The 21,152-nt window shown below is 35.6% G+C and overlaps 1 protein-coding gene across 1 annotated transcript in view; it reads left to right on the top strand.

Moving 5' to 3' along the window:
• The first annotated feature begins 5,201 nt into the window (after nt 1-5,201).
• The window catches only part of LOC124369598 (scavenger receptor class B member 1-like), a 157,958-nt gene continuing 142,007 nt past the window's right edge, over nt 5,202-21,152 (top strand). Inside the window, exon 1 of the mRNA XM_046827647.1 lies at nt 5,202-5,325. Within this exon, the coding sequence (XP_046683603.1) occupies nt 5,295-5,325 (31 nt within the window). The 5' untranslated portion in view covers nt 5,202-5,294. The remainder of the gene's footprint in view (nt 5,326-21,152) is intronic.

Here is a 21,152-nt window from a genome sequence, read left to right as displayed (position 1 = left end):
ACCACCCGGGCCGAACAGCGCCCCGCAGCGGAGGGCCGGGCGGAGCAACCCGGCGGGTAGACCCGGAAAGAGACGGCGGGGCGCGGGCCAACCGGGGGAATGGCCGCACCCGAGAAGCTCGGATGCGTGCGGCGGGCACCCGGCGGGGGAAGCCGGGGAGGCAGCGGGCAAGAGGAGGAGCGGCGGCAGCCGGTCGGGCCGGATGCCCGGGAGCGACGTGAGAGCACGGAGTGCGGTCGGTCAGGGGACGGGACATCGAGCAATGGGCGGACCGGTGCGGGACGGCTCGCTCAGCGAGAACCGGTTGCGAAGTATGACCGGAGGTCCGAGACGAGCCACCCGGAGGCACCGGGCAACGGCGACTTCACCCGCGTTCATCGGTATAGTATCGTGCCCGGCTGGCCCGCGCGGGACGTGGGGGTACGATGTGGCTACGCGCCCTGATCTTGTAGATCTTTATGTACGAGCCTCTCTCGGTGGTCCGGGTTGTCGGGTGTGGCAGGACGCTGGGGGCGTGTGGTCGGCGTGCGCGGCCCATGGGGTTGCGGCCCGGCCCCTGGCCTTCGCGTCGGGGGGGTCCCTCGACCGGCGGGGGGTTCAGAACGCCGGACAACCCCGGGGAAGCGGCAAGCGCAACCCGGAGGAACCCCGGAGGGCGGGGGTAGATATGCTCGCCCGGGCGGGCCACACACGGAAGGCGGAGGTGCGGCCTGTCGGCGCAACGGGGCGCGGGTTGGAAAATACGCGCCGAGCCAGCGCGACTCATTAATCCAATCGAGGATGATTTGGGGAATAGTTAAAAACTTTGAGCCCAGAAAATGTTACCAATAAAATCACCGATACAATTCAGTTGTGTAAAAATAAAATGGAATGCTATATCTGAAGGAAGAGCTGTAAAAAAAGTTTGTGAAAAGGTAATAAAAGTGGAAAATGAGTATTTGGAGAAGGAAAACGTAGTAGATGACCGCAACCGAAATTTTAATAATAAACATCGGTTGATTCTGAACCAGCGATAGTGAAGAGGATAGTTTGACGCCAGTGGGATTGTGGAGGAACTCGCCGCCTCACATTGTAAAAAATAACTGTAGAGTATTAAAGAATATTATTTAAATTCAAAAAAGTTATGCATGCAAACATTATAAAAAACCTTGTTGTAATTGCTCAATATAATAGTTTAGTTAAACATAGAAATCAAGTGAGATAACACCGTGTAAATAAGACAGTATTTTTTTTTTGACTACGGGTAAAAGTATATAATTTCAATAACAATTAAACCCACAAATATTTTTAAGACAAATAAATTAGTTAAATTAACTTGGTTATTCGTAAAAGGGTATTTTTATGCACAATAAAACTAATTTTATTGAGTAATACGGTAATCAGTGAGCCAACAACAGTTCCGGCAGAAACGTTCACGGTCATCACTTCATATGCTACTACAGGCTAAACTAAACTTCCAATAAAAAAATGATAAATTACAAAAAGAAATTCATCTATTTTTCACACAACTTTCTCGCGACAAATTTTGTCTGACCAAAAAATAAAAAAATCCTCGCTTACATACTTTTTTTCTTGTCATGTAAACGCTATGTAAAAAGTAAACAAAATCAAAATTATTTCGAAATTTTTTTAATATTTTTAAAAAATGTAACCAATATAATGCCAATATTAAGAGCTTTAATTTGACGCATCTTACAGAATGTACGAACATTGGCTTCACTTTTTAAATTCGCGAGAGGAAGCGTTAAAGGTCACTGGAATTTTTGCAGTCTGTTTTCATACTCCGCCGTTGACAGTTTAACACAGCGAGACTGACTTTTTCATCAGTTAGTAGTCCGCGGCAAGTCTACGGTTAAAAAAATTGGACTGTAACAGGAGTCAAATGGGAACGGTACAACCCCTACCGACACCTTCAGGACAGTGAACAGAAACAGCACTCCTCAGCTGAGGAGGCAGTGAAACCCAGCAGCAGTTTAGAGGAGGCACTTTGGTATATGGTCCCAGTTTGGCTTCCCTAAGGTGTGGGATCACATTGTATTTCTTACTATATCACTGATATCTTTGTAAAGCACAACCAACTGAAAATATTATATATGAAAACTGCGAAATATAACTCAAAAAAGTTTTATTATTTAAGATAGTGTGATAGAAACAGAAATAAAATATGTCTAGAAACAACAAGTAACTGATAAAAATTTGTCTTTTCAATTATGTAATTGAGGAATCTTGATGTATACATCAAGCATTAAAATTAGACACACCACCGATAATACCCCAAGGAAAATAATGATTATAAATATTAAAAATATAATAAACATTTTATTGCCATCGTCATCGTCATCATGACCTTCTCCTTCTTCCCCTCCTCCTCCTATCCCTCTTTATTCTTATTCTTTTTCTTCTTCAATATATATGTATATATATTGAAATATATTCTTTTTCAATTTATATCTTCATCTAAGACACACTTCACATGATAAATATCACTGATGTTGACTTTATTAAAGACATTATCATATAGTTGGGACCAATCAGTTATTTCAAGATGAAAGTCTTCACCAAATACACCACATATATTGTTATCAAACCTTAAGTAATTTTCCGTATATTGTCTTCTGTGTGTGTATTTGAGAGCTGGAAGTCAAAGTTGAGTACCCATTAGGCCAGCATTTAGACTTAATCCCCCAGATCGTATTGTTGTCCACCCAGTAAGATCCTGGTGGATAAACATCACTTTCGGTATCAGAACTTCTGTCTTGTATCAATATAATTCATAAATTATGTATTTTTATAATCCTTGATCTAACTTTTGAGTGAGAGAGAGACCCCCATTGTTTGTCCTTTTTGCTCTTCATAGTCATCATACATCATTAAAGTTCACACATACACAAATCAGACATAATTAGATATTTATATAATTGTATCGATTTCAATACCTAACAATATTATTCTGGACATGAATATTAATTTAAATATGCTATAACTACTTGTTTTGAATATATAATATATATTTATAATATCATAATGTATACAGCTTACGTGTACTGATTGAACATGGAAATCAAAATGCTCCGCAAAATGTGGTTCAGGCTAAAGCGGAGATTACCCAACAGCGGATGAAGGGTGATTGTTTGTGTGAGCAGGCCTGGAACGGTTTTGGCGGGCTTTGAAGCGAGCGATCACTGAGAGAAACGAGAGGGCAAATAACACGAACAACGATCCTTGGAGATTGGATTACCGAGTTGCAATGAGCAGACTCGGCAATATGTTCCTCTCTCATGAAGAAAATAGTGGATGCTCTGTTACCAACCCACCCGGTTAAGGAATACGAGAAAATTCCAGTCGACTCCGGCCAGATTCCTTTCTTATTGAGGCGTAGTTGTACGGGGCCGTCGGACAAACGTGGTACCGTAAGGCGCACGACCCTGATAGTGTATAGGCGGAAATGCTAAAGGTGTTGGCTCGGACCTGTCCACAGTTGCTGCTGAACATCAGTTCTTATAGGCTGGATCTGGTATCACATATAAGTGTGTTTGCAAATACGTAGTTGAGTAACATTAGAGGAAAATGTTGAATATTTTATTCACTATTGCTTATGACAATTGCTATAAAATTGTATCTATTGTTTCTGGGATATAAATGTATCCCAGAATTATTATTATTATGTATTATTAGTATATGTACAACCGCTGGTCTTCGATGAAAGGTTCAACCCTTCCCTCTATCAGTAAAAGCAAATGAGATCCCGAAACCCTGTTGGCTCACAGATCTCTGTGTATGATCGACATAGCAGGGAAGCTCCTCGAGTGGCTATTGAAACTGAAGCTTGTCCAAGCTATCGAGGCGGGTAGTGGCTTTTCCGTCCACCAACATGGTTCTCGTGCAGACCGCTCCACAATCGGTCATGCAGGATTTTTAATACCTTCGGTAAAGATCCTTCTTTCTCTCCTCGTTCTCCTTTTTACTGACGAGTTGAAAACTAAAGAACGGGGCTCGTCATTACCATAGACCAATTTTCACCAGATACCATTGTTCGGAAAATTATCTTTTCCAGACTAGGGAAATGTCTCTCCATATGTAGGTATTTCTTGAAACTTTAACCACACTGTTTTCTTGCTAAGGGATATTACAAAACCTGATCCCGAACGAAGAAGACTGCGTCAAATTCGAAAAATCCTTCAGCAACCCTGAGATGCATAACCTCTAAACAGACGTCATTTGGTAACAATCATAACGTTCTAAATTATCTTTAGTATCGTTAAGGTAAGTTATGAGCATTGGAAGAAACTATCTCTGCATTCTACTTGTTTTAGCTGATTCTGGTTGAAACGTACTTAAACTTCAATCGGAGCCTTTTACGAAACGAAAAATAATAGAACGTGAATAAGAATATGCACGTTTTTCTTATGAAACGTATATTAGATGTTATATCTTCAAATTATGTTGTTTTTTCAATTATAACCAAAGACTCAGGCTGTGTTGTGTTCAACAAAACGTTTTGTTTGTACAACCCACCAACAATAAAGTTCTTTTTCAAAACTGTCAATTTTTTAATTGTTACCTACAAGCGTATACTTTTTTACAGTATATCTCGTATGTTCTAAGGGCCTCGTAATAAGTTGATCTAATGTTCTCTTTAAGAAATGTTACTTATTATTTTAGTTTTATATGTTTATGTTAAAACGGTGCGCAATTTACTACCTGATGGTGAGATTCGTTCACTACGTTAACTCAAGAACTGAAATCGTGGGAGAGAGCATAACACGGTTTATCAAGAAATTATAAGTAAGGGTAGGCAAAATCTCAATATATGATCATCAAAATCTGCTTATACTCACCTTACATTCGACCCCATTACATATCATATTTTACGATGCATAAACGATCGCTTACAGAAGGCGACACGATGTTCTACAAGACTTATCAGTGCATGGGTGACGATGACGCACAAATGGTTATATTAGAGAGTGAGCCTGACACACTTACCGTATCTCTCGATACGAGGGGTCGTGAGGTCGAGTCTTCCTCTTCGCAGGCATCTGACTTCTGTTTACGTTCTCGCACGGTAGACTAGTAATCCCATCCCTGTGAAAATGTCAGTAGATTCGACATTCCGTTCGTATGTAATCGTGGAAAGATAATAAGATATTTGATTTTTTTTAACAAGTTGTGGTCTTTTTAGTTTGAATTAACTTGTTTATAACTACGATTCATTGGTTATTGGCGTTAACATTGTGTGACTCATTAACATTTTTTAAAAGTCTCTTTGTGTTCGCATATCCAGGACAAGAATCATGTTCAACATTCTTCCTCTACCTTTTAAAGGTAAGCATGTAAACGAACACGGTAAGTAATCATTCTACCACAAGACCTCAATAATGCGATTTATATAACAATTGTTTATTTATATAAAATTGGAACTTGGATCCATATAATCAACAAAAATGCCCAAAATGAGTTTGTAATGATACACACGCTATAACTGTGATTGTTACTTTTAAAATACAATATATTTATTAGCTTCAGTCCTCCACGTTACTTAAGTTGGCTGAGTTTGCTGGATATTTCCTACTCACTGAACCAACATACTTTGCCGACACGGTTGCTGATGTATAGGAACTACAAGTGCTGACATTTCGATAATTATTTGTACCATTTTGAACATGCCATAGGGTGAGAATTTACTGCCTAAGTGATAAAAATTAAAAAGGCCATCGCGTCATTGATTTAAAGAAAAGAGAATGGTTTAGTGAGTATTGTTTGGCCCACTCTTGAACAATTCATAAGTCCTCGTCGGTTGCCTTTCGTAATCAAAGATAAAGCATGTTTTTCTAATTATAATAAAAGAAAAGGTGCTTAAATGATAATGAAGAATAATCAACATCACAGTTACACTTTTCTATAGAGAGCACAACCTCCCGCGATGCTATTTTCAAATTAAAACTGTTCTTCCTCGAGGCTTCTTGAGACAAGATTACAGACAAGAGAATCCATACTAAATTATATTCCTCGGGATTACTCTATGAGTCCGAGAAAAAATGAAATACTGTACAAAATATGCAAAATGCATAATATCTTAATTTGCAGTACTGTTTTAACACCCCACGTTTGGAATTAATCTTAACTACGAGTATTTCAATCTTTATAGAATACAATTACACAATTTCTGAAATCGCGTTGTTATAATCTGTTTTCCAACATTACATAAAACAATAGGGTAATGAATATACATAAAATAATAATAATAACAAAGAAAATGGTTGGTACAGTTTTATTATTTTTTTTAATTGGCTGATAATATCTTAGAAATTTTAATTTTCTGATCACATAAACATTAATGAAGATTGAAAATACGAGTAATTTTCAGGCCGAGGCACACCTCCTTGTACAAACCCAACTTGTCCTACATAGGGAGTCCTAAACTGGTTTCTGCCGCGAGTTAAATAATGGTGGCGCCTAGTCTGGTTGGTTTGACATACTCCAAAGATTGAGCTTCCAGCAATCTCCTACTCTTAGATGTCACTGCTACGCAGCCAAAGAGCATTCGCTCAGCGGTTTCGGTTTCCTGTCTGCAAAGACGACATGAGGGTTCATCGTTATAGAACCTTATCTTGGGTTATCTCTGTCCAAGCTAAAGGACCTGGTAACCGCGGGATTGGGGCTCAGAAGTTTTAGTGCAGAGTTTACTGCTAGATTGACACTACCACCTGTGACTGTTTATCATCAGCTAATTACAAATGTGGCCTGAGCTCCCTTTCTAGCCAAGAGGTCAGCTGTCTCATTGCCTGTGATCGCATGATGCCCCAGCACCCAGTACAACTAAAGGTCGTTTAGAAAGCCGAGCGCCGATATGGTTTGGAAAATATTCCTGACTAATTTTGAGGTGATCTGGGTGGAATCAAGAACCAGAAAAAAGATATACTTTTTGTTGCAGCCCCTCCTTAATCTTAGTGAAACACAGGCAGAGATAGCACATGCCTACGTCTTGAATATGGTGCTGTGACAGTCAAGACACTACGAAGTGCTTATTTCTGAACCTACTACATAAAACCCTGAATAATTGTAGAGATATTTGTTTGCATTCCCAGCTGGATTGCGTTCCAAGATGCACGCAGTACGGTTTGATGAAGGAAAATTCCGTCTGTATGGCATATGATATCATATTCAAGATTTAATTTATTTAAAGAACTTCAATAAATCGAGAACAGATCCTCATCGAAAGCCCGAAGTCATAAGTCTGTAAATGGTCTTCCTCTCCTCCGCTCTGAAGTGGATATCAAGGATGCAATAGATCCAAAAGGCCCTCAAGTGCCTCGGTTGGTGTACTAGTAAAAGCCCCTGAACTACTGACGCATGCTAGCCTCTGGAGGCTGATAAATCCGTGGTCTGCGTGTGTGTATGTGTATGTATGTGTGTGTGTGTGTGTGTGTGTGTGTGTGTGTGTGTGTGTGTGTGTGTGTGTGTGTGTGTGTGTGTTCTTTTTACGTTTTCACAATGGTAATTAAAATGCATTTCAACGGTTATTTGTAATCAGATTTAAAAGTATATTGTACCGAATCTAAAACGGCTCTTTTACATACTCAGGTGAAGCGCTACATGTTAGTAATTTCTCACACTTTTGATTCCCCGTCAAAAATAACCTTTTCTCTTGGGTCTCTAAAATAACTAACTCTGTATAACAATAATTTTACTAAAAGTAGTTTTAAACATTTCATTATGAGAACATTTCAACTTTATTACTTAAAGTTGTATTATGGTTTATTATAAACATAGGCCAGGAGGAGGGGTGGAAGTTGAAAATCCCTACCCATTGCTAGAAATATCTAAACTGCGTCAAACTGAACATAAACTCGTAATTGGAACATGTTTCATAGTTCAGTTTCATTATTAGTTGTTTTGATATTTTAAGTATAACAGTCGACAGACAGTGCAGTACAAAACTCACGCTTAGTAATTTTACGGAACTTGCAACCGGTGAGAGTCAAGAAATACGAGTACAATAACAGCCAGTCACTGTCAGTTCAACACTTCTCGCGCTTCCAGCGAGACAGCGAGTATTAGCAATGCACTGATCATCTGTTTGAACGGTTATTTTGTTAAAGTCTTATCATCGTTCTCATCATGTCGTTTTTGATGCTAGTTGTGTGTTAATGGTTTTTATTAATAATGATTGCGGATAGTGGTAGTAGTAATGCAAACACCTCCAGTTTGCTGATTATATCATTAAACAAATATTTTTTCTTAAAAAGTGATTAAACATCAATCGCTGTTACTGCTACCTTCTCGGTATTGTTTCTACAAAACTGACTGACATACAAAAATTAGTTGTTTGTTAAAACGTGTTTTATAGCTAACCTACCTATAAAAATAAAATGATTAAATTTCAAACCTTAGGCGGCAAACTTCTGATATATCGAAAGTTATACAATAGTCAGGTTAATTGATTTAATAACATATCATATCAATTATTGACGTTTTGTATATACAATACCAAAGTAAATTTATATTTTATGTATTTATAAATGATTTCAAAGTCATATTATTTAAACAATTTTTATTTTCCACAATACACCGTTATATTTTTTAGTAATCAACTGCGTGTATAAAATATAAATAAATAATTATTACTAGAAGTATATCAAGGTTATATTACAATAATCCCGAGCACGTCTTGCAAACTTTAAAAGACTTTCCGACGGAATAAAACACACATTTTGTCCTAACTAATAATACAACTGAAGCTGTTATTTCAATAGGAAATGAGATAAAGAATTTAGAAAACGTAAAGAATTGAATTTTTATCAATCTTACACACAATTTCTCTATTTTTAACTGATTTTAGTTCGTATTATTGTAGCTATGAGTGGGAATACAATTGTTTTACAAATGAGTACAATGATACATTAATAAAGATAAGAGTTGTAAGACACTGTCTGGCCGAAATAGTTTTATCAACTCTCTGACGGTCCACGACACCAGACGATCCGCAATTCCACTCGGAATGGAAGTTTCATTAATATTCTAAATCAACCAAAATCCCCGGAAAAAAGTGCAATACATCAACCTTGACTGAAATATGCTACCTTACACTTAACTTAGCTATGAAACGGTCGATTGTATACCAAAGTTGTGTTTAACTTTGTTTTACCTTCCACTTAGTGCCGCGTTTGAATCTCCCCTTGTCACAGACTTGACTTCTAGAATCTGATGCGTCTAAAGAGGTAAAAAAGTCGGTGGCAAATACGTTAAAAAAAAACACTTTGCATCGCTTCGTCATCAGACACACCTATAATACAAACTCTTTTGTAAAACTGGTTTACCCATCAGCCCTCCAACGACGGATGGACGAGTCCTCATTGTCTTATCAGGTGCACAATTGCCACCCCGAGAGTGTCGGGCTCGACAACGTCAACAGACATTATGACGTAAGAAAAATTGAGATTAACATACTTATTGGTTTCAAGAAATTAGTACAGTACATAATGAACGTAAGTAATGTACTGTAGGACATTAATACACACTAGATCGTACGTTATGCAGGAATGTACAATTTTCTAGTATATTAAAAAAAATGTTTTAGTAATTAACTGGCCTTAGCGATCAAGGTTAAATTTCAATTTTTAGAATAGTATTTGTTAATTAGGAAGACACCCTGTATGGTATAGGAATTGAACAAGAAACTGTAGTTAAATATATTATTTGACGAGTAAAGTAAACAAATAAAGAATAAATTGTAACGCCCATTTTAAGAGAGCTAAATGCAGTCACAGATTCAAATAACTGATCTTTGTGGAAGCAAATTGAACTCAATATGTTAATAATGAGAAAGTTTACAGATGTCAATTAAAAAGGGAATAAGAATTACTGCTGAAAGAATAGGGTTGAGATGAAACAGGATTTTTCAAGACATTTGCCATCATTCAGTGAAACAAGAAATCAGTAACACCAGTAACATCAGTGTTACTGATTTCTTGTTTCACTGAACGAGTAACACCAGTAACATCAGTGTTACTGATTTCTTGTTTCACTGAACGATGGCAAATGTCCGGAAAAATCCTGGTTCCTTCACAATCCTTCCATCATCAAAAATAACCTTCAAACAAAGAAAGGGTTGAGATTTTAATATAGCAGCATTGTCGATATTCCAAATTGGTATTTTAAACTGAAGTAATTTCTTGGGAATAGTGTATGATATTCTTGTTGTGTTTCAATTGACCCAACTCACGGTTATATGACCAAGATGATAAAGTACGAGTAAATTTATGTCAATGTTACAGATTACAGATTACTATCGGCAACTAGTGAGTCCCTGGCATGGTCGGATTTTATTGTAATAATAAGTTTTTATGTACACACTTCTTTAACTTGTATTAGTTCTTCAATTCTGGGGAGCTATTCATCTGTTAATTATGTCCATCTTGAAGATCTTGTTTGTTATATCTATCTTTATGTTTAAACAATGTTAGTTTATTATAAACTTAATGTTCTTTTAAGAATTAAAAGGAACACTTTTACGGAGTGGCCTCTAAAAGTGTCTATACAAATTTAATGAACCGTTTCTCAACATGTGTTTTATTGAAAATCCTATTCCAATTTTCTTGTAACATTTTCGACAGATTAATTTAGTTCTTTTACTAAAAATTTAGTTTCATTATTTAGGTTACGCATGTTTGCTTCTGATAAACTGCTAATTAAAAGACCGTCGTGGTCAGACAAGCAAGATATCTGATCCGGTCAGACAAGTATCTGATGCCAATTTGTTAGTTGAAAGATTAATAAAAGTCTTGTCTACACCATAGTTCCTCTAACAGACCTCAGGTTGTTGCTAGTAATAGTTGTCGTAGGATAATATTAAGAACTCCTACAAACAACATATATTTATTTTCGTTGATTTAAATTTATTCGTTCGTATATTTATATTTTTTGTTCGTTCGTTGTTACAATAGTTATTTACCGATTACTAACACGTATTTGTGTCAAACATTGTGTATGAAAACGCGATATTAGATAAACAAATAAACTAAATATCGTGCTTTGTAAATGATATTTAACTTTAAGTTCGTATCTTCAATGTCTATGTTTGTCCATCGCCGGCGCCATGCGTCTGCCATATCTATGCATGGACGTTAATCGCTCGGCGGGAAAACACTCACAATTACCAATTTCATGTACTACAATTTTTGTAGTTTTATGCACTGTAAATATATCGACTACAAACATATGTGTCGTATTTTATACCAAAAACCTTTATCACGGATGACAATTATTTAAATTTTTTTAACCTTTCAATGGAAATATATATATATATATATATATATATATATATATATATATATATATAAACTATTAAAATAGTTTACTTGGCTTATTTTTTGTGTTATAAGGCGGTTTCCACAAGGTTAAATTTTCACATAAGTTATATAAGTTTTTATATAGCATTAAATAAGAACAAGAGCTCAAAAGGTTGTCAGACTTGCAATTGATTGCTACGTATTGCTTTAAACATATTGCCATAGAATAATCCCCTGGACCCCAAATAACTTGGGGGGGGGGGGGCACGGACAATTCCCAGATTCCCGGTAGTGATAATCCGCTTTTGGTCATCCTTGATAGGTTTATTATTATAAATAGATCCAGGACGAAAAAAGAAACAAAAGGTTACTTAAGTATTAATTTCTGAGATAGAACGAGACGTTTTTTGTAATCTTAGACCATTGTCAAAAACTCGCTTAGAAGTTTTTAATGTCAAAGATATTTTATAATGTTGGCGATATTTTGGCATATAATTGTGGAACAGCGCATTTCTAAAAGGACAGGCAATGGATACATTTAGGAATGAATGGGCTATGTGATTGTAAAGATTTTATGTTTAAGTGTGTTATTGTGGTATTAATATCAAAATTATATATCTTAGTGAATGACTCTTCCTATAACACAATATGACTTATGAACACCAATAAAATTATTGTTTGAGGATTGTACTGCTCTGAGCTGTACATACAGCTGTAGTATACGCACGCGCTGCAATACTACGTTAGCACAAACGCGACACGCCAGTCGGGAGTGTGCGCATTCGGATAGGCAGGCGCTGCGCAGGTCGTGATAAACTCAAAAGTATCATAGCACAAATTAAACGCCTCAAATTTTGGTTAACTTAAACCACCCCGTATCTTCCATTACGGGAACAATCCCAAACCATTATAACCATCCAATCAAAAAGATTAACAAAGTAACATTATTATAATTTTACTTTATAACATGATCAAATTTATGATGATGTTTAAATCAGTAATAAGAAAGACACGATACTGAGTTGCATCATAATTTTACTTAGATCGGATAGCAAATTTCCAATTTATCGGATGTTAAAAGTTTTGACAGGTGAACAAAAACAAATAAACTGTTACTTATTTATAGTTACCGTCTTAAAGAACTTAAACTTATAATTTCATAATTTTGTATCATATATGAAAATAGAATATAATAATTTAAATTATGAAACAACTCTATTTATTTTAACTGTATCAATTAGCAGGATATAAATTTGGGTATTCGGTCAGCAATAACCACAATTCTTAATAATATTTTGAAGGATATCCAGCTATGATTCGTGTTGTTTAAATTTATAAGTGAGTTACAATTTAAAATGTAGTTTTTATTAAATATATTGTAATTAACACCAGTGTAAAATTGTAGTAATGTATATTTCTGGTTTTGAATCCTTTGGGAATTATATGATAGCATATGAAATTTAAAATTTTGCATTGCATTAACAAATATGTTTTAATACGTATTTTATTATAAATCAAACACAATTAATATTTTAACATGTCAGAACTACAAATTTTATCTTTTTATTATATTAAGTTGAATAGAGTAAATGGATTTCAAATCATATTACTCGTTTTTCAACAGTGTTTACTTAAAAAATGTCGTGTAAAGAGCATCAACACAAACATTATTGTTATGTACACGTAGAATCATTTTTAGATAATAATACAAAAAGTACTGTATTCCAATATAGTGTACATTTTGTATATTTATTTTTAAAACATTAAATCCACCATGAGCTGTTTGAAAACCAATCAAATATGATGTTATGATTCATATCATAACATTTCATAACACTATCCATTGTTGCCACTTCTCTATTCAATTTTTGATCAACTTGACTGCAGTTCACTTGAATTTTTATCAATGAAAAATGTGTTACTGAGAGAGAGAATGATCGTAGGTCCAAAGATAGAACTTTTGCACACTCCAATTCTTGGACAAACCATCCTATAAGTAATTAAAGACAATATTAAAATTAATAGAATTTTAAAATCTAATACGTGAAACTGAGTTCTAGCGACTTCAAAATGCATGAAAACTTCAAATACAAACAAATTAGACAAGCATTTTTTGACGTGTGTGACAAATTTTATATACATTGTTTTATATTATTAAGAAGAAAAGTAGGTACAATTTGTAAATGTATATCTTACTAAAAATTATAATTTAAATTATATTATTAATACTAAATATTCGCACTATCGCTATTGTTATTCTAATATTTCTAGATCATAGACGGAATACACCATAGCATTGTAATTCTGTATTTAGGATGTAATACAAACAATTTATTTTTTGAAAATGACGGATTTTTTTAAATGTTGGAACACAATGTTACAAACACAAACTTAAGTACAAATATTACTGAACAATATTAAGCCGTCAACTGTTATTATTTAGACATTGTAAGTATCAACACACGGTGTAAGAATTTGTCAGTGATACGGAAAAAAAAACTGAACTTTGTGTTTCCGAAACAATATTGTCAATAACATTTTAAATCAAATTTTCAAACTTAAATTAAATTATTCGTACCCTATATTAGAATAGTAAAAAATTATTGCTTATTATATCAAGGAACTAGGCGTTGCAATAACAACTGTATTTAGGATTTACTAAAACATCACACCGATGCGACATCGCTTCATTGTCTATTTGGAATTTCTGTACGATGTTATTGCAAAAAAAACAAAAAAAAACTTTAACTAGGTATTTTAAATTTTAAATACACATGCTGGATACTTTCAGCATTAATAGCGAATATTTTAATCAATGCATGAGAAACAATGAACAATGATATTCGTTACACAAGAGTTAGTATATTGTTTTATGGAACACCTAATACAATATTTATTATTTGAAGTGGTACTAATTTCAACCGTGACTCAGTTCGTCTTAACTAATTATCAGTGTAGAGAGCGAACTGCCTTGAAATATTTGTAACTATTTTGGTTAAGTGTTCATGGGAAAATACTGAACACTTAATTACAGCATTGTTTTTCCAAATCCAAACTCGGAGATCCTATTGAGTTAAGAAAACAATTTACACATGGGCTATTAGAATTATTATACAATGATGCTACAGGTATGATTTTATGCCAGTTTAAAGAATTTCAAATGTGTAACTGAACCGCCCTAAAAATAGATTTAGAATTTACATTGACTAATATTTATAGCACAGTGGAAGCTTAGCTTTGGTTTTGCGTTCGTATTCAATTATTAATGGTATTATAAACAGTTTTCTGTTAATCCAATTTTAAAGTTGTGATATTCTCCTAGAATAATTAAATAATGGTTTAAAATCAATTCTGCGAATGACTTAAATTTTCAGAACTTGAGATTTTAAGTCACAACATTTCAATACATATTTATGCAGTGGTTTGCAATGAGTTGACATCAATGTGTATTTCCATGGTATCGTTGGAAAATAAAACATATTTATTACTTATTATTTTCGAAACACCATAACAATACTATAGGCAACATATTTTTCCATAGTCTTATTAAATATTCGAGGTATATCTCCCACGATCTCAAGAGAGTAATCGTGATGGCTGCAAACATACCAATAACAATGTTATAAACAACACGTTTTTTCATGGTGTTATCGAATGTCCGAGGCAAATCTCTCACTGATCTCAATAGAGTAATCGTGATTGCTGCAAACATACCAATAACAATTTTATAAACAACACGTTTCTCATGATGTTATCGAATGTCCGAGGCAAATCTCTCACTGATCTCAATAGAGTAATCGTGATTGCTGCAAACATACCAATAACAATTTTATAAACAACACGTTTCTCATGGTGTTATCGAATGTCCGAGGCAAATCTCTCACTGATCTCAATGGAGTAATCGTGATTGCTGCAAACATACCAATAACAATGTTATAAACAACACGTTTCTCATGGTGTTATCGAATGACCGAGGCAAATCTCTCACTGATCTCAAGAGAGCAATTGCGTTGATTGCAAAAGTGCCGATAATACTACACACAATACGTTTCCTTTACTTTGTTATTGTATATTCCAGGCAAATGCCTGACGATATGAAGGGAGTAATCGTGTTTACAGCAAACATTAAACGGTTACTGTTTGATACACATCATTCGAGTCTTTTACATAGATTAGGAAGAGGAGATCTAATTCGAGCGATCTCAGTGGACATCGTATGCTACTTTCTGTGTGTGTGTGTGTGTTTTTTTTTTATTTAAAGTTGTTGTTTTGAAAATGACATTAATATAATGACATATAATAAAGCAAAATATAATACGAACTTTTAGCCAACTTTGAATTGATTTTGTTATTTATTTCCACAAGACTCTAAATTGCATTGTATGAAACAATGCATTATACTTACTTACTCCCAGAGCCATCTATATCTAAGTTGGTATTTATCCGCACAAACATCATTTCTGAATCTTCCTTTTTTGCTTGATTTACATCCATATCAAATTTTACTTGACTCCAACATTTCTGTCTTGGCCTTCCTGCAGGGTTTATTTTTATATGCCTTTTTAGTTGAGATTCCTGCCCTCTTCTAAGTACAAGCCCAGCCCACCCGATTCTTCTGCACTTTATCTATCTCACTATTGTCACTACCCTGGTAAAGATCCATGATTACAACTCAAAATGAGCATGTATATTGATTTAAAAGACAAGATTACGAATAGAGCCAATGTATGAAAGATACCGAGAACGGTGACCACGGACCTAGAGCAGTCGGTTGCCGTGTTAATAACCTGGATATTATTCAGGGAACACAAAATAGTGGCTTAAAATTATTGTTTGAATGTAAATAAACTGTTTACCATACACCATGTAACATGTCCCCATACGTTTTAAGCCACACTATTTGGTAACACTGCAACATTCTCTTTATCACAACTTGTACTTTGGTCTCTCTCAAAGATCCAACCTTGTCCAGTAACTACGTGACCCGTTAGGACGTAATAAGGGAAGTGTTTCTGGTGTGGTGTGTTTTGAAAACAGAACAGCATAGTTCGGAGCAACGGTGTTCCATTACATTTTGTGTTAGGCTGCATGAATCTGCGACTTGGACTTTTGAAAAATGTCAGAAAGCTTATGGGGAACATTCATTATCAAGAGCACTAGTTTTTCTTTGGCATAAGACATGTTTTGAGGACCGAGAGTTAGTTGAAGATGAAGCTCGTTCTGGGAGGCCTTCAACATCAAAAACTGTTGAGAACATCGAACGAGTGAGGGCTCTGGTGAGGTTAGACCGTCGAATTACATTAAGACTAACGGTATAGAGTTGAGTTTGAATCTTTCGACTCTCCATCAAGATTCTGAGACAAGATTTTGGCATTAAAAGTGTGCCAGGATGGTACTATAAAACCTGACGATCGAAGAAAAAGACAATCGCAAGAATGTGTCCCTTGATCTTTTTGACAGTATTGAAAATTACCTACATATTTAGCCATTCTCTATCAACAAGCTTTTGACAAATAAAGGTATTCTTGTGATTCCTCAGCTCCCCTATTCAACTCAAAAAAAAAAAAAAAAAAAAAAAAAAAAAAAAAAAAAAAAAAAAACACTTAAATGGCGTTCTTGATACTATTAAAACGTCAAACATAGCGTAACCGAGGAACAAAGGGCGATACCAGTTTGAAGCCTTCCAGCGCAGCTATGCAGAGTGAGAAAAACGCCTCCACCGTAGTATCGCTGCCCAGGGAAAGTACTTTAAAGTCGGTACAGCCAATGTGTAAAAACAAACGTAAAACGTTCAAATAAAAATCAGTCTCGTTGCGTTCCTGCCACACCTCGTAGTTTGGAAGTAATTTCATAAATAAGACATGTGTCTAATTTTACTTATACTGGTGTAATGTGTAACAAGTTACTTTATACCAATCGAACATAAACCTCCCCAATATGTATCCAAGAAGGCCATTGTTCCTGAAGAGTTCTTGTTGTTAATTTATTGCTTAAAGATTTATATATAGTGCAAACAAGTGGAGGACTTAAAAATAATGAACACATCATTTGCGCTACCATTTGGAAATAGATAATAAATTATTATTTTCATGAAACAGGTTAGAGTCCAAACCAAAAATTACGTTAAATTTGTGCGAAAATTGGCTTCAACCATATATAATACACACTTGTATACATTTTGATTGTGTACCCACTACATATGTAAATTTTTCCATAATTATGTATGTTTTGATAAATCCATTATTTTGGAATGAGATTCATATAAATAATCATACAACCAGAGTTTAAGGACAGTCCAAAATGTTTACGCAATTTTCATTGCACTTTTATGTTATTTTGGAACATACTATGAGTACATATTATTTACGTTCCTAACTGTTACAAAGCTAAAAAAAGGATGATAGATTTCGCTGCAGTTGCTTCTAAATTAATGTAATGTACGGGACTTAAGTTATTATTGCTCCGAAAAGGCGTATTAAATTACCCTCTAGACGTCATCAGCATGCTATTTAAAACCGAAAGTCTATACTGTCATACAGATACTGCAGTGTTTGGCCTCGTGGAGTGAATCATTCATTCCAAACTCCGACCAATCATTTAAAATGTAAACGGTAATTTATACAAAAGTATCTAATGTTGTAAACGAAATTAGAAGTGTTTTTAGGAAAACTGTAAAACATTAGTGTACCCTATAAATAGGAAGAAACATGGTTCACGCTTCACTGTTATCGCAGTTTAAGTTAAAATTTAGTTCCAAGACGCACAACCAGATTCGATTAAGGCCAACTGATTATTGTAACTTGGTCAATTTACCTTGGTCTTGGCCGGGAACCTGACCGCTCGCCGTTCACTAGTTGCTCTGACATCCCTGTTACAAGTCTATAAACAAGTCCGGTCTCAGGTCTACGGTAGTCTCTGTAATCCAGTTTTGTAAGCATCCTTGACTCGACGTCCACCGGAGGTGCGGACCTTTCCGGTGGAGTAGACAGAATCGTTGTCTGGGAAAGGACCAGACAGTTTACTAGTTGCTCCCACATCTCTATGATAAGCCTCTAAACAAGTCCAGAATCGGGACTACCATAGTAATTATGATCCAGTTTCAGAAACAGTTCCTTGAGTCAACGTCCACCGGAAGAGAGTGGATCTACTCGTATAATAGCGTAAATATAACATTTATGTCACGGAGGGGATACAGACTGTGTATGATGCGGGGGAGGGGTCCATGGTGCATCCCTGGAAATATTTGGGGATGTTGAATGCGAAAAGTGTTTAAGCTTATTGAACTTCAAATGAAAATCTTGAGAACTTAACATTAAATGAAAATTGACTAATTTACTGAGAGGCGAAGTTAAGATATAAAGTACCCTCTAAAACCTCTGTATTCTAAATTTCTAAGTATATGTCTTTCTAAAGTTATTGTATTTAACAATCAAGTCAATAAAAACCAGCAAAAATCAGATTTGGGGCAGATTCATAGTAACGGGTACTAGATGCTCCATCCATAATACGCCAAATAGCACAGGTAGGCTTTTTCCTCCTGAACCAGAAAAGATGCGTTGCCGCTTTTGTGTAAACGCACAGCACTCCTGGATAAAAGAATAATGGGTACTTTGGTATTATGCGGAGGCCACTATTTTTTTAACAGTTTTTATTACTGCAGACCTAAAATACTACGTTATCAAAAAGAACATACATTATTTGACTTACTGTGAAAATTACGTGTCATTATGGCGATCGGTTCGTGTATTTTGTCTCCCGAAAGGAAGCGATGTCGACGAGAATGAGACCACTCTGTCACCATCTACTATTTTATTTGGCTATACATAGGTATGTATTATAAAGATTAAAGTCGACGTTTACTAGTGTTCACGTGATCTGAGCATGAATTTAGATACTATCACGAAGGATGTTTTTCTTTTTCACCAGAAGTGCGGGATGGGGCCGAAGGTGCCAACGTGATCTGACATAGGTAAATTTGGACGATGTGATCCGAGGTCGGGAAAACACCGATCGAAAATGCCCCTGTCCATCAGTGTTGGTTTCGGTAGACCCCGTCCGTCCTCCTGGCGAACAAAGAAAAACATACCTCAAGATAATACCTAAATTCAAACTCAGATAACGTGAGCGCTCGTAAAAGTTATCTTTAACTTTACTACTACTAGTATCATATTTATGACATCATGATCTGAACCTACTTATATCGATGAGGCTAAGAACAAAAAACAGATAGAGATATAGTGGCCTACTTCTAGCCGACATAGTTTCCTTTTGTGAAGAAGAAAACAAAAACCAATCGTCATAATGACATATAATTTTCACAGTAATTGGAACAATGTATGTTCTTTCTGGTATGTTTTAGGTCTCTAATAATAAAAACTGTTCTAAAAATAGTGACCTCCTGATAATACCAAAGTACCCAATAATGTTTGCTAACTCGGCATTAGCTCTTTTTATGGTCTAAGTACATTCTTGATAGATACCATAAACCGAAGTGTAATTTGGGTAATTTTCTTTGAAAAGGCATTGATTGAAACAATAATAAATGCGTTTTAATATCCCTGCATGTGACAGAGATGAGTGCTAACGAACGTGTCATGTGCAGGTATCATATGAAAATCTTCCAACATGTTTTCTGTAGTATTTGTGCAACAACACTACCGCTCGTATAGGTCTCTGTTATACTAGAGTATTAAAAGGATAAGTGTTATGGATTGACAAAATATGACCTTATATAAGCCAACCTGAGGCTCTATAAAAGACTCTTTGATTTAGAACTGGGACCCATCTCTGACCTTTAAATAAATCCATAAACTTTCTATTATTTACATATTTAACAACGTTCGGCTGGAAAGTAACAAAGTTTCTATCCTCACCGTTAGTGACTCACAGTCTGATGTGTTATCCTGAACTGTTTCAAAAGAAACATACGTTTGGAGGCATGTGATATTTGAGTTATATTAAAAATAACCAATCTTGATTCAGAACCAACCTAAAAATTTCAGAACGTGGCCATGGTCGATAATGAGTCCAATTGGCCTCCATAGTAACTGAGAGGAGGTTTGTAAAAGAGGTTTGGTTTAGAGAAAGGAGTATAGTGCGATACTCGGGGCTTTGACAAAAGGGTTTGCTGAGCGTCAGCCAGGTTAGAGTTGCCAAAGTTCGCAATGTTTGATAATAGAATGTGTAACTTGTTCTTATCAGCGACGATTCGTACCATAGACTGGTGACAGTAAGGGTGCCTTGGGCCCTCCTTATATGTCAATGTGCCTGCCAACTCTTTTCTTTCGATTCATGGATGGGATGAGAACAATCAAAATTAATAAAGAATTTGGATACAAGTTATAATCAATCCCTGTGGGCTCCTGGAATCAACGCTTCAACTCTAGAACATTGGCGTGATAGCGATAGCTGTGAGGAAGGTAAGGATCAGTCACCTTCTCTCTTTCGTTTTTTCTCTGTAAGTGGTAGTATATTTCCACAGTGTTCATTATGGAAGTTTTAAAAGTACTGCTTCATATCGGGTATTTGTGACTCAGAGGTTCATGCATTCCTAAATGTCCTTAGAGTCTTAAAATATTTACGCAGCATTAGTGACAAGTTTATTCTGAGAGCGCTAAATATTTATGTGGCGGGATAAAGAAATTATCTCATATTTAGCACAGTTTGTTAATGAGTAACAAGGGTCAATATATAAAGTGAATGCAATTGTGCTTTATCTTGAGATCCGGTGAATGATACAGTAAAAAACGTCGTCATGAGAATGTCTATTGGTCTTTTATGGGATCACAATATTAAGTTTTAATGTTTGAGGTGTGTTAAGAAGATTCTAATTGGGAAAACATAAAAATGTTGTTGCGGATT

The sequence above is a fragment of the Homalodisca vitripennis genome, chromosome X, assembly GCF_021130785.1.
Source record: "Homalodisca vitripennis isolate AUS2020 chromosome X, UT_GWSS_2.1, whole genome shotgun sequence".
In the NCBI taxonomy this organism is placed as follows: domain Eukaryota; kingdom Metazoa; phylum Arthropoda; class Insecta; order Hemiptera; family Cicadellidae; genus Homalodisca; species Homalodisca vitripennis.
The sequence above is the reverse complement of the archived record's forward strand: the minus strand, read 5'-3'. Positions and strand labels throughout refer to the sequence as shown.